General features: G+C 38.2%; 3 protein-coding genes across 3 annotated transcripts; all 3 read left to right on the top strand.

The window, feature by feature from the left end:
* The first annotated feature begins 5,632 nt into the window (after positions 1-5,632).
* LOC138857722 (uncharacterized) lies at positions 5,633-8,458 on the top strand. Its single transcript, XM_070111373.1, has 3 exons — positions 5,633-5,663; positions 5,711-8,232; positions 8,321-8,458. Exons 1-3 carry the CDS (start codon positions 5,633-5,635, stop codon positions 8,456-8,458), a joined length of 2,691 nt encoding a protein of 896 aa, XP_069967474.1.
* A 200-nt stretch (positions 8,459-8,658) lies between these two features.
* Positions 8,659-9,803, top strand: LOC118680158 (uncharacterized). The gene is made up of 2 exons (XM_036358641.2): positions 8,659-9,666; positions 9,714-9,803. The coding sequence occupies exons 1-2, from the start codon at positions 8,659-8,661 to the stop codon at positions 9,801-9,803; spliced, it is 1,098 nt and encodes a 365-aa protein (XP_036214534.2).
* Positions 9,803-11,653, top strand: LOC138857676 (uncharacterized). Its single transcript, XM_070111200.1, has one exon. The coding sequence runs from the start codon at positions 10,072-10,074 to the stop codon at positions 11,167-11,169; it is 1,098 nt and encodes a 365-aa protein (XP_069967301.1). The 5' UTR covers positions 9,803-10,071; the 3' UTR covers positions 11,170-11,653.
* The last annotated feature ends 1,853 nt before the right edge of the window (positions 11,654-13,506 follow it).

Here is a 13,506-nt window from a genome sequence, read left to right as displayed (position 1 = left end):
TGTATGTATGTATCCGTATGCATAATATGTACATATGTATATATAAATGTACATACATATGTATGTATAATTGGGGATTTCTTTGTTGGCTTTGTAATGGCTTCATAATGAATTTATCATGCTATCGACAGTAGTCTAATTGTTACCATTGTTCTTTATTGTTGTTGCTTTATATTTGAGTTTTTCCCACGTTTAGCACATACCTAACACTATTACGTATTTGCGATATATTGTATATATTTTTTCTATATTTTATTATTGAACCGACTTTTTTTCCACCAAAACTTTCTCGCACCTGTTTACTTAAGCTCAAACTAAACCGAAAGCCATTGTTTGATTGCATAATTTTGTTGTAGTTCAGTTGCAGTTGTTGCACTAACTCGTAAAGCTGTGAGAGGCGACAATATTCAGGTTTTTGATAGCCTTAGTCTGCGCTAAACAAGCTCTAAATTGGCGTTTGTTGCAGCGGTTCGTTCGGTGCATACATACTAACAGCTATAAGTAGTTATGTACTATACACTTTTTAACTTTCAATGTTTGAAAACTTTGTTTAGCACACTAACACCAACTAAATTCAATATTCAGAGAGTCAAACAATATGGAGAGCACTATAAGCTTCAAACCAACATGAGATGTTTTACTAGTATATATTAAATTTATACGTATATAAATAAGTGCCTAAAGTATACCCCATGGAATTCGAAAGTCTAGTGAAGCATCACCAAGCCACTCCCTGGTATATTACATGAAGAAATAACTTTTAGGGAGTTTCTGTGGTAAAAGCGCAATAATTACTGAAATTCATCTAAATTATTTGGAAGAAAAAGCTGCAGAACTCGGTATTCACTTCTTAATGTAAAAAGCTTACCTAATATTATCATCAATGATCCGAGTTAGGTTGGGTTAGCTTAGATCGTAGTGTTGATCCCCGCGATAAAATTAGTGCTGGATCTCTCTTAAACAGCTTGGAATGTTCATGCTTTGTGATACCCAAAAAACTCTTAAATATGCATCACCCGATTATCTTAGCGCGACGGAGCTTTTTGAGATTATCACAAATTTGTTAAGGCGATTAATATCAATTCCATTCACTTCGCTAGTTTCGCCAAAGGTGTGTCTAACGCGATAGTTCAAACTCTGTGTGGCAAAAGCTAGACTGTAGGCGGGAAAAAGCCTGGATGATACCACCTCATGCTCCAACATACAGCTTTGGCAAAAAGCGTTTGACAAAATATTTAAACATACCGCTTGCGAGCCTATTAGACAGTGCGCGGTCAAAACGCCGACAATTGCGGAGGGATTGACTATGCTAAAAGCAAATATATAGTTCAGAGAAAAGCTTACAGTTCACTTTTACCCAAGCAGCATCTCGCGGCCGCACAAGTTCCGTTTGTAGAGCTCACTTACAAACGAATGAAATCGAAGTAACGGCGCGCTCTCTAGCAAGGTCATCGGCTTTGCTCTCTAGCAAGCTCATTCCGGCGATTCCGATGTGACCATGCGCCCGATCTGGGGCTTTTTAAAATCGAGTTTAGATACTCAGCTCACTATAAATTAAGATAGATCTTTGGATAGCCATTGTCCGAAGGCGTCCGATGGATTTCGAAGGTGCAAAATGCAACAAAAACTCGACACTGGTCATGACTTATTTATTCACTTGCTCGTAAAAGCGAGAGCGCCAGTGTTTCGTAATACACACATACATATATGTATATATATGTATTTGTAGGGTCATATGTACATATTTTTGCATACATACATATGTATGATTATACATTTTAAAAACGAAAATCTGTAACACCGCCAACGTAGGTGCCGAACAGCTGTGAAAGCGGAAAATCGACGTGTGCCATCAAATATATAATTTTTGTGTGATGTGTGTGTGTGGGTAGAAAAAACTATTAAAAACATGGAAAGAGCCAGCGTCTCTGATGAGCAAAACTAAAACAGCACAACTAAGCGTGTAGCCAATACGGAGAAAATCTAAAATCTAAAAAAAAAAAAAACAACAACAAAAACACATACTAACCGTAAAAACAAAGAGGCTGAGCAAAAGCACCTATGAGAAGAGCAACGGTAGCAACAAGCAATACTCGTGCGCTATAATCATGAAAAAATACTTTTGAAATCAGTCACTTTTTGTGCTACAACAACAATGAGAAAACTCTCCGTGTTGTATCTTCAAGATTGGAACGCGGCGCGGCAGCTGTACACACACTCACACACATACTTGCGCGCAGCGACAAAGGTGTGTAGCGATTGTGCGCGCTGATTGTGAAAAGAAGCGGTAAGGGGGTGGCGCAAATGATGTGTATGAGATTGCGCGCGGCGGCGGCTATAATTTCTATGGAGAGGCAGCTTTTTGTGAGGCAGCGCAGGCAAGAATATACAAGTTAACACATGTATGTGTGTGGTATATACCTATATGTATTTATAAGCGATATTTCATGGTGATGCCGTTATCTACAGCCATGTGTTTGTTGTTATTGACTTAGCAAAGTTTCTGCAACAATTTGCACACACATACATGCACATACATACATATATACACATACATTTATTTATTTTTCAAAAGCCACCGACAACAGCACCAACAGTGGACTCCGCAGCTGGCAAAAAGATCGACAGCAGCCGTCGTCGAAAGCAGAACCAAGCTGCTGGTGCGCTACAGCGGTGCGGCGTGGAGATATGCCGAGTCAGTCAGCAGTGATCAGCGAGCGACGAGTACACCAAACTAAACTCAGCGGCGACGGCAATAATTTTTTACTATATTTTGTTTTCTTTTTATATAAATTTTTTTCTTTTCGGTCAAACAAATCATCAAACCAGCGTTGGGTCGAAAGAAAAACCCGCATGTGTGTTCGCAAGCGTTGGCTAAGAAACACGCGACGCGCCGAAAATTCGTATCGATCTATCGTTGAAACGTCAATCGCGTTATTTGCACATATTATTCACAAAGCGAAATTTGTGCGCTTGGTTTTTAATTTGCTGACTTTTCATAATTCGCTTGATTACTTTGTAGCTAATACGCGCTGTTTATTTATGTTTTGTTATTGTTTTTGCTATGCTGTCAAAGCATTAAAGTGCTGGAGCAAGAGTGTAGAGTGCCGGTCTCAGCATATACTTTAAGACTCAGTGATTGTTTTTTTAGCATATACATATGTACATACATTTCTATGTATGCAGTTTACAATATGTTTTTGTTGTTGTTTTCAATATTGTCGAATAAGTGAAAAATATTAAACGCTGCAAAAGCAAACGCGACTACTGCAAACCGTTAAGCTTAGTGGCTGAATATTTACACAAGCAACAAGTGACGCAAGCAGTAAACAGCTAACGGCAAGCGGCGTAAAATTAAGGTGCTCCATTCAACGTTGAAAAAGTAGCATCTACAGATCCACGCTAAAGTAATACGGGTTTGAAAATATTATTGGTGAGTGGTTGAGAAAAAAGCTGCGAAAAAAGCGCAGTGTAATTTATATGGTATATATATAGCTGTATATATATAAAAAGCGATGTGTTAAATATACAATAATATATACAAATGCATATACACACGTAATAAAAATATAAACACACACGCGTCTGCTGGTGATTGCATTGGCGCATTCCAAGCAAAAACGGGACACCAACGCGCTGCGTGACTGCGTGACGTAAACTGAAAATAGTAGCAGAGTTTCATAACTTCGAGACAAGTATACAGATTCAATGAAAATATGCATTTGTTTCCACAGAATTATCGATCGAAAATAAAGTGTTTCGACTGTAGAGCTTTGCATTCGGTTCAATGCAATACAGAACTTGTGAGTGATTGTGAGAGAAGAGCAGCCAAAAACTGTAAGAAAGCCGAAAGATTGCGAAATGTTCAACATAATGGCGCAAGTAAATGCTACAAAGAAACTGAAGCTAAGCTGACTGAAAAATACCGAATTGACTTTAAGATTGACGTCTAAGATAAATATTATACAAAAATGTTAAGTTAGCTTGACATCTAATGACTAGTATAACAGTGATCAATTAGTAGAAAAATTCTTTGCACAATAGCTAACATTGCACAGGGTTCAAAAATTATCCAGAAACGCCATACTTAGCCAAATTCATTTTTAGTTCAAAATATTATATCGTTTCTTAACGCACGCTGTGCCTGGAGTGCCCCCCATTCGCAGTTTTATACACTGCATGCAATTTTGTGGAAACATTTTTCTATTCTTCAATATTTTTACATATAGTATGTTCTTACATACAATCTATATACACATATGTATGTATGTATGTATGTATGACTATATGCAAATGTGTGGGTGGCGTGACATTTTATATATTGTGGAGGCTGCAACGCTAACATCAACAACACCACTAGCATGTCACTTTATCGCAACGCTGAAAATTGTCAGGCACAACATTCGACGCGGTGAAAAGCAACAATTGCCACGCCGAGTCATTGTAGTCACAACATTTAGCGAACTAGACGCAGCTACCACACGCTGTTATGTAGATTGGCGCACTGTAGTGACGCGTGAGAGTGCCGGTGAAATAAAAAATATATAACAAATAATTGCAAAAAATTTTGAGAGTAAAAAGTGTGAAAAGTTGTTGCGAAAATTAAGTAAATATTGCAGAAAAAGTGTGTAAGTCCACAGTCCACACGAGTTGTAAAGTGAAGCGTAATTATAAAAAAGAAATTAATAACTATATAATTTTTATAGTGTTTTAATGTTGGTTTGATAATAACGCTTGAAATAGCAAATATGAAAATTATAAAAAAAAGTTAAAAAAAATTGTAAGTGATACAAAAGCATATAAAAAAGAAAAGATAAAACGCACAGAAAAAATAATTGAATAAGTAAAAACAGTGACAGCTAAAAGTTAAACGCATGCATCTAGGTGTTTCTTAAATTAAAAATGTTGCATAAATAATAATAAATGCAATAAAATATTTAAATTAACGGGTTATGAGCAGTGTGCACATCATAAATGTGTTAACTCCAAATAGCACAATTCTCCATAGCTGCGCTCTTTATTCTTACTGTTGTAGATTCAGACCCACCCTAATATAATATTTAATTTCTATGTTTATTTTACAGTTGTATGTTTCAATTCCAATTTCTTTATATGCTCTTGAATTGTCTCGCATTCCATTTACATACATACATTTCCCGCTATACAGTTTCTGTTTCCTTGTTTGTGCGATTTATATGTTTGCCATTCTCCCTTCGCATAAACAGGTAGGCACAAACTACATATGTTAAGTTATCTACATGGTTGTTGTTTGTAAACTGCAGTGTGCAGTTCCCCTATTCTCCTGTGCTGATCTGCACGGTAAATGACAATATTTGTGCATATAAGTTCTGGCAAATCATATTCGAGCTTTGTCATCGATCAGCCAGCCAGGAAGGTGGAAGGACACACTGCGGTAAGTGAAATATATTATAATTCTTTGTAAGTGAATAACTTAAATGCTTGTGTATTTAGAAATAAACCATAAACCAAATATGCGTTAAATTCGCCCCACCTCATCGGTGACAAATTCTTTATTTCGCATGACCAAACGTTTGCGTGTTTGGGTTGTGAAATTAATTTTCGATGCGTAAGTCACCCCGCCGCCAGACTACAACCAGTTCGCCAGGCATGGATGGCAGTGCTCTTACATCATCTGCAGCATCGTCAAAACCTAGCCAGGGTAACAGTGCATCAGCCACCGCCAACATAGCCACTGATTTACCAGCCGCTCCTACAGCCACCGGAGCCACCACTAGATCATCATCAAAACCCAGCCAGGGTAGTAATACATCCGCCGCCAATGTATCCAGTGATTTACCAGCCGCTCCTACAGCCACCGGGGCCATCACTCGAGGATCATCAGCTGCCTTCGCACGTCAAGAAAATCTTATTGCCGCTCTACAGAAACGCATTGCCATGCTAGAGAGTAGTTTGTGTGATATTAGGGAGCACCAATCGCGTGGTGAAGCGTCTAATTTGGATACATCCAACAACAATATTGCCGCCGAGGTTCCATTATCGCAAACATCGAGGACAACAGTACAATTGGGAACCGTTCAATTAACGGAACAACATTCGCCGGCTATAGTGAACTGTACAGTACCGTTGTCGCAGCCTACCGATTCCCGTTACACTCCGCCAAACTTTGGAATAGGTACAGCTGCTACAAACCACATGTACAGTACAACTCATTTGGGAATGGATACACCTTCGATCCAGTCTAATTCAACGACAATGCCTACATTCGCCAATATAAGTTCTACTGCCGCTCAGTCATCGAGTTTGCCCAGGAAATTGCAGGATTTGCCAGACTTTTCTGGACAGCCGGAAGATTGGCCAATATTTTATACGGCTTTCATCGAGTCAACCGCGATTTATAGGTACAGCAACTACGAAAATAACCAACGGTTATTGAAGAGCCTGAAGGGTTACGCGCCTGAAGCAGTCAAGTCACTGCTGATCCACCCGAACAATGTCGGAAATATAATTGAGTTGTTGAAATTTAGATTTGGGCGCCCGGAGCAGTTGATCCGTAGCCAACTGGCCCACGTAAAGGAAATCGCACCTATTTCAGAGAATGCAATGTCGAAAATCATACCATTTGCAACAAATGTATGTAACATCTGTGTCTTTTTGCAATCTGCACATGGTGGTGAATTACATTTGTCAAACCCTACATTACTCGACGAACTTGTGTCAAAATTGCCTATGAGCAAACGCGTTGAATGGGCAAGTTTCGCAGCGCTTATACAGCCATATGCAACAGTGAAACATTTCAGTGAGTGGTTATCGAAATTAGCCAATATAATTTGTACGGTTTGTGTTGATAGTTCGTCCAAGGAATGGAAGTACCGCCCGGTTCTGCACACAGTACAGCAGCAACGATCAGTGAGATGTCCAATTTGTCAAGGGCATCATAAGCCAGCAGAGTGTGCGCGTTTTCTAGAATATTCAGTGCCAAACAGATGGATAGAGGCGAAACGACATCGCTTGTGTTTTGCTTGTCTCAATTTGGGTCATAATACACGAAATTGTCAACGTCGCAAGCTATGTTCAATTGAAGGTTGCCGGAGAGTTCATCATAAGCTCCTACATGAAGCCGTGGGGAATACTACAAATTCGTCAAGTCAATCAACCACGCCTTTCTCTCCTGCGTATACCGAAGCAAATCGTAGGCCTACATCAACGCAGCATACACTCGACAGCCAGCCACCATCAAAAGATGCTGGGCCAGCAGTCTTAAGTTGCAGTTCCACTGATAGTAAGCTCCTGTTCCGTATTTTGCCGGTCACCCTATACGGAAACCAAAGGCGTGTGGACACTTACGCACTCCTGGACGAAGGTTCATCTATCACAATGATAGACAGTGCTCTTGTTCGAGACTTGGGAATGCGTGGATGTGAGCAGCATTTGAATGTTCAGTGGTTTGGAGGACATGCCGCGCAGGAGTCAACGTTTGTGGTAGACTTGCTTATTAGTGGTGCCGGTATGCAGAAACAACATAAACTCCGCAATGTGTATGCTGTATCAAACTTGCAGCTTCCTCTACAGAGTTTAAGCAAGGACGATTTGGATCACAACTTTAAACATATAAGCCGGCTTCCAGTACAACCTTATACCCAGGTCAGGCCCAGACTCTTGATTGGTCTTGATCATTGCCATTTGGGATTGCCATCGACAACTATGAAGGTAAACCCGCATGGTCCATTTATTGCCAATACGGAATTGGGTTGGGTGGTGTTTGGCCCAACTTCAACTACGCTACCATCTACAGCATCGTGTTTGTTTATGAACCGCCAAGCTGATCAGTCTCTCCACAATATGGTAGCTGACTTCTTCAAGACCGAGAATTTCGGTGTCAGAGCCGCACCCCCTATAGAGAGTGAAGTGGACATTCGGGCCAGAGCTATCCTGAAGTCCGCCACATGTCGCGTTGATGGACGATTTGAAACAGGTCTCATATGGAGAACTGACAACGTAAGGTTACCTGACAGCTACAACATGGCGTTGAAACGTCTAGTCAGCGTAGAGCAAAGAATGCGTCGAGATGCGATTTTCGCCACTCAATACAAGAACATCATGAACGCCTACGTCAGAAAGAAATATGCCCGTAAATTGTCACCAGCAGAAGCAGCTATATCTACTCCTAAGACTTGGTATTTGCCGCACTTTGCCGTAGCCAATCCCAACAAACCCGGAAAGCTACGCATGGTATTTGACGCCGCTGCTGAGGTAAGTGGAATCTCCCTTAATTCACAGCTCCTGAAGGGTCCACAAGAATATCGGCCTTTGCCGTCGATATTATTCCACTTTCGTGAAGGCGCGATCGCCGTATGTGGAGACATCAAGGAGATGTTCCACCAAGTTCGTATACGAAAAGACGATAGATGCGCACAGCGGTTTCTCTGGCGTGGTGGGGACGTCTCTCAACCCCCGGACGTTTACGAAATGTGCGTGATGACGTTTGGTGCTGCCTGTTCACCATGTGCCGCAGATTATGTGAAAAAAGTAAACGCATTGGAGCACCAAGATGATCGCAGAACCACTGCCCGTGCGGTTAAGGCGATTTTGGACCACCACTATGTCGATGACTTTGTTGATAGCTTCTGCTCGGAAGAGGAGGCGATTTCTATATCCCAAGAGGTCCGAGCGATTCATATGGATGCTGGGTTTGAGCTTCGAAATTTTATATCCAATGCATCGAAAGTAGTTGACGCGCTCAACGGTACTGATGTCTCACGTCCAATTGATAATAAAGAAGGTTTCGTTGGAGAGCGGGTACTTGGTTTGTTTTGGCAGTCATCGTCAGATTGTTTCGGTTTTAAATTGAAATTCCATAACGTTGGTGAAGCAGTGGTAAATGGAGAAAGACGTCCTACTAAAAGAGAACTCCTAAGCATTGTTATGTCGATTTTCGACCCTCTAGGATTTCTGAGCAACTTCGTCATTGGCGCCAAACTACTTATGCGTGAGTTATGGAAACACGACATCCAGTGGAACGACCCGTTGCCAAACGACATTAACGCTGTCTGGGAGAAGTGGCGTAAACAACTACCAGAGGTTGTGAAATACGCCATACCTCGTTTTTATTTTGGAAATGGTATACCTCAAATACTTCAGCTCCACGTATTTGTCGACGCTAGTGAAGATGCCTTCGCTGCTGTTGCCTATCTTCGATCGCAAACTTCATCGGGTAAAATTGATGTTACATTCGTTTCTTCTAAGTCAAAATGCGCGCCAATGAAAACTCTTACCGTGCCACGGCTTGAACTTCAGGCAGCTGTTTTAGGCACTCGTCTCATGCAGTGCATCCGCGACGAACACTCTCTTGACATCACAGACTGCATTCTGTGGAGTGACTCCAAAACGGTTATCAAATGGATTCGAAGTGAGCACCGTCGTTACAAGCCTTTCGTACAGCATAGAATAGCAGAGATATTGGCCACTACAAACGTTTCCAATTGGAGATGGCTGCCCACAAAGCTCAACGTAGCCGACGAAGCTACTCGTATAAATGATTGCATCAATTTTAGTCCAGTGACGCGTTGGTCACGTGGTCCCCCATTCCTACAGAAGGATGAGCAAGTTTGGCCCTCTGAAGATGTCATAACCGTTGGAAATGATGAACATGATGAAGAACTACAGTCTAAATTTGCTTTAGTCATCGTGAGTCGTAATTTTTTGAACTTTAATAATTTCTCTTCATTTAAAAGATTGGTAAGAGCTGTTGCCTGGATTTTACGCTTTATCAACAATTGTTGCCGCCGCGGACAGCTAGACCAATGCTATGGTTTGACCGCTAAAGAAGTAGAGAATGCCAAACGCCTCTTATGCCGCCTTGTACAACGTGAAGTGTATACAACAGAAACCCAGTCCATCGAAAACGGTCAGGAAATTTCCACCAACAGCCCGTTATTACAACTTTCGCCATACATAGACGAGGAAGGTGTCCTCCGAGTGCAGGGACGCATTGACGCAGCTAGCTGGCTACCAATTAGCGCGCGGCGTCCTATTATTCTTCCGCCAAATCATGCATTTACAAGGCTGTTAGTGTTACATCATCACAGCCTCATGAACCACCAGAACTTAGAAGCTACCATTGGAGATATCCGTCGCAATTATTGGGTGCCGCGACTAAGAAGTTTGTTGCGTAATGTGATTGCCAGTTGTGGTGTATGCCGTTTAAATAAAGCTGCCCCGGTAGCTCCAAAGATGGGACTGCTTCCTGTGGACAGACTCACTCCCTATGTGAGACCGTTTAGCTACACAGGACTCGATTACTTTGGGCCACTAACTGTCACTGTTCGACGCAGCACTGAGAAGAGATGGGTGGCACTATTTACGTGCCTTACTGTGCGAGCTGTGCACCTAGAACTGGCTCATGACTTGAGTACCGACTCTTGTATCATTGCTATACGTAATTTTGTGAACCGACGAGGTACGCCCTTAAGGATTAGGTCGGACAATGGAAAGAATTTCGTTGGTGCTGACCGAGAAGCCAAGCGATTCAAAGAAGTGTTCGACTGCGTACGTCTACAAAGTGAATTATCACAGAAAAATATCCAGTGGGTATTTAATTCACCATTTAATCCATCGGAAGGTGGTGCATGGGAGAGAATGGTACAGTGTGTCAAGCGAGTTTTATGTCACACTTTGAAAGAAGTTGCACCAAGGGAGCATACCCTGAATAGTTTTCTTATTGAAGCTGAGAACATCGTTAATTCTCGGCCACTAACGCATTTGCCCATCACCGCGGACCAGGAGCAGCCGATAACTCCTAATGATTTCATTCTGGGAGCCGCAAATGTAGCACACACTCCGATAGTAGACACCGACTTGGAAAAAACTTCTGTATCACGCAAGCAGTGGCGCATCGCTCGTCAATTGAGGGATCATTTTTGGAACAGGTGGATTACTGAATATCTTCCTACATTGACTCGCCGAGTAAAATGGTGCCAACGAACGAAGCCAATGAAAGCAGGGGACTTGGTGTTCATATGCGACCCTAATGTTCCACGACGAGAATGGTGCCGAGGGAAGATAGAGCGAGTGTACCCTGGGCTTGATGGAGAGGTGCGACGAGCAGACATACGAACTTCCAGAGGTGTGAAACGACGCGCAGTCTCAAAGCTTGCTGTTCTGGACGTTGATGGTGGTGAATCAGGTTGATTCACGGGGGCGGGGATGTTGTAGATTCAGACCCACCCTAATATAATATTTAATTTCTATGTTTATTTTACAGTTGTATGTTTCAATTCCAATTTCTTTATATGCTCTTGAATTGTCTCGCATTCCATTTACATACATACATTTCCCGCTATACAGTTTCTGTTTCCTTGTTTGTGCGATTTATATGTTTGCCATTCTCCCTTCGCATAAACAGGTAGGCACAAACTACATATGTTAAGTTATCTACATGGTTGTTGTTTGTAAACTGCAGTGTGCAGTTCCCCTATTCTCCTGTGCTGATCTGCACGGTAAATGACAATATTTGTGCATATAAGTTCTGGCAAATCATATTCGAGCTTTGTCATCGATCAGCCAGCCAGGAAGGTGGAAGGACACACTGCGGTAAGTGAAATATATTATAATTCTTTGTAAGTGAATAACTTAAATGCTTGTGTATTTAGAAATAAACCATAAACCAAATATGCGTTAAATTCGCCCCACCTCATCGGTGACACTTACAATAACAATTACACTCGCTGCTGAAGTTAGTTATATCATATATAAGTGCAAATTTGTTTTTGTTGTCGTTATTAAATCATTATTCAGCACTTTCCTTTATCGGCTCGCCAAAATTCGCACAACTTTTTGGTTCTCAGCAAAAAAAAAAAAAACAATAAATATGAGTTATTTGCAGTTTATATAGCTTGAAATCACAGCCCAAAATATTTCCGTATAATATGCAAAACCGTTAAACGATTTAAATATTTAATTATTGTTATCAGTTTAACTTAAATTGAACACCTGCCTGTGCATAAAGCATATTCGATTAACAGTGCATTGCTATTTTAATTAAACGGTTTTGAATGAATGTGCGCATTTACAAGGCAGTTTTTTAAAAAAATTTTATTAAAAAAAAAATTAGTATTGCCTAAAAATATTGAATGTTTTGCTTAAAATATTTAGTTAATTTTTTTTTTACATTTCATTAAATTGGTAAAATTGAAAATACTAATTTTTTCTTCAAAAAAATATTTATTGAATTATAATAAATATTTTTTGACTTTACACTTTATTAAAACAAAAAAAATTTATGAGTTTAAAAATAATAATTTTTTTGTATATTTTATTTATTATAATAATTTATTAAATATTTTTTTAAGAAGTCAAAAATAATATAATTTTTTTTACATTTTATTTAAACAAAAAAATGTTATGTTATTGAAAATATAAATGTTTTTTGTATTTTTTTTTTTTTTTGTTTAAAATTTAATGAATTATTACAATAAATATTATTTGAAAAAAAAATTTCAAATAATATTTTTTTTATGTATTTTTTACTTCTTATGAAAACTAAAAAATTTATTGATTTTAAAATTACTATTTTTTTTTAATTTTTTTTTTTTCATTACAATAATGTTTCATCTTTTTTTCATTTTATTAAAACGAAAGAATTTTATGTTATTGGAAATATTATTTTTTTTTTATAAAAAATATTTAATTTATTATTAGAATAGATATTTTTTAAAAGAAATTATCTAAAAATATATTTACTTATTTATTTGTTACATTTCATTAAAAATTGAATGATTTTAAAAATAATTATTTTTTTTTATTTTAATTATTATAATAATTTATAAACAATTTTTTTAAAGAAAATAAAATATATAAATACTCTTTTAAAGAACTTAAAAAAAAGATATATAAAAAAAAATTAATTTTTTTATTACAATAAAACAAACAGATTTCATTTAATTAAAACAAAAAAATTTAATGTTATTGGAAATATTATTGATTTTTTTTTCAAACATTTAATAAATTATTATAATATATTTTACAAGAACTTTTTTTTTAATTTATTCATTACATTTTATTAAAAAAAAGAAATTGAATGTTTGAGAAAACTTTGAATTTTTTCACAAAATTACATATAACAAGAAATTTATTCAAAATATTTTATATAGTTTCTCTACAGTTTATTAAACAAAAAAACAAAAAAATTGCATAATAGCTGCAAAAACAAATTTGCACATGTATATCTAAAAATATAATATACGAAATAATTTGAATTCCAAAATTTCGAAATATATTACATTTTATTGCGAAAATTATGTATTATTTTTTCAAAGAAATTTTTTCAAACTTTTTTTTATATTTTCTCTACAATTTATTAAACCAAAAAAAATGAAAAAACACAAACTTTTAATATATGACTACATTTACATTAAATTTACATAAAAACAAAAATTCACACTTGTCCGCATACAATTTGGTACTACTGTAAGTTTCTAATGTGTTTAAAAGCGATATTTTGTGGGGTTTACCGTTACAGCATCTGCA

This window comes from Bactrocera oleae, chromosome 6 (genome assembly GCF_042242935.1).
Source record: "Bactrocera oleae isolate idBacOlea1 chromosome 6, idBacOlea1, whole genome shotgun sequence".
Taxonomy (NCBI): domain Eukaryota; kingdom Metazoa; phylum Arthropoda; class Insecta; order Diptera; family Tephritidae; genus Bactrocera; species Bactrocera oleae.
Note: the sequence above shows the minus strand (reverse complement) of the source record. Positions and strands in the feature narration are given on the sequence as shown.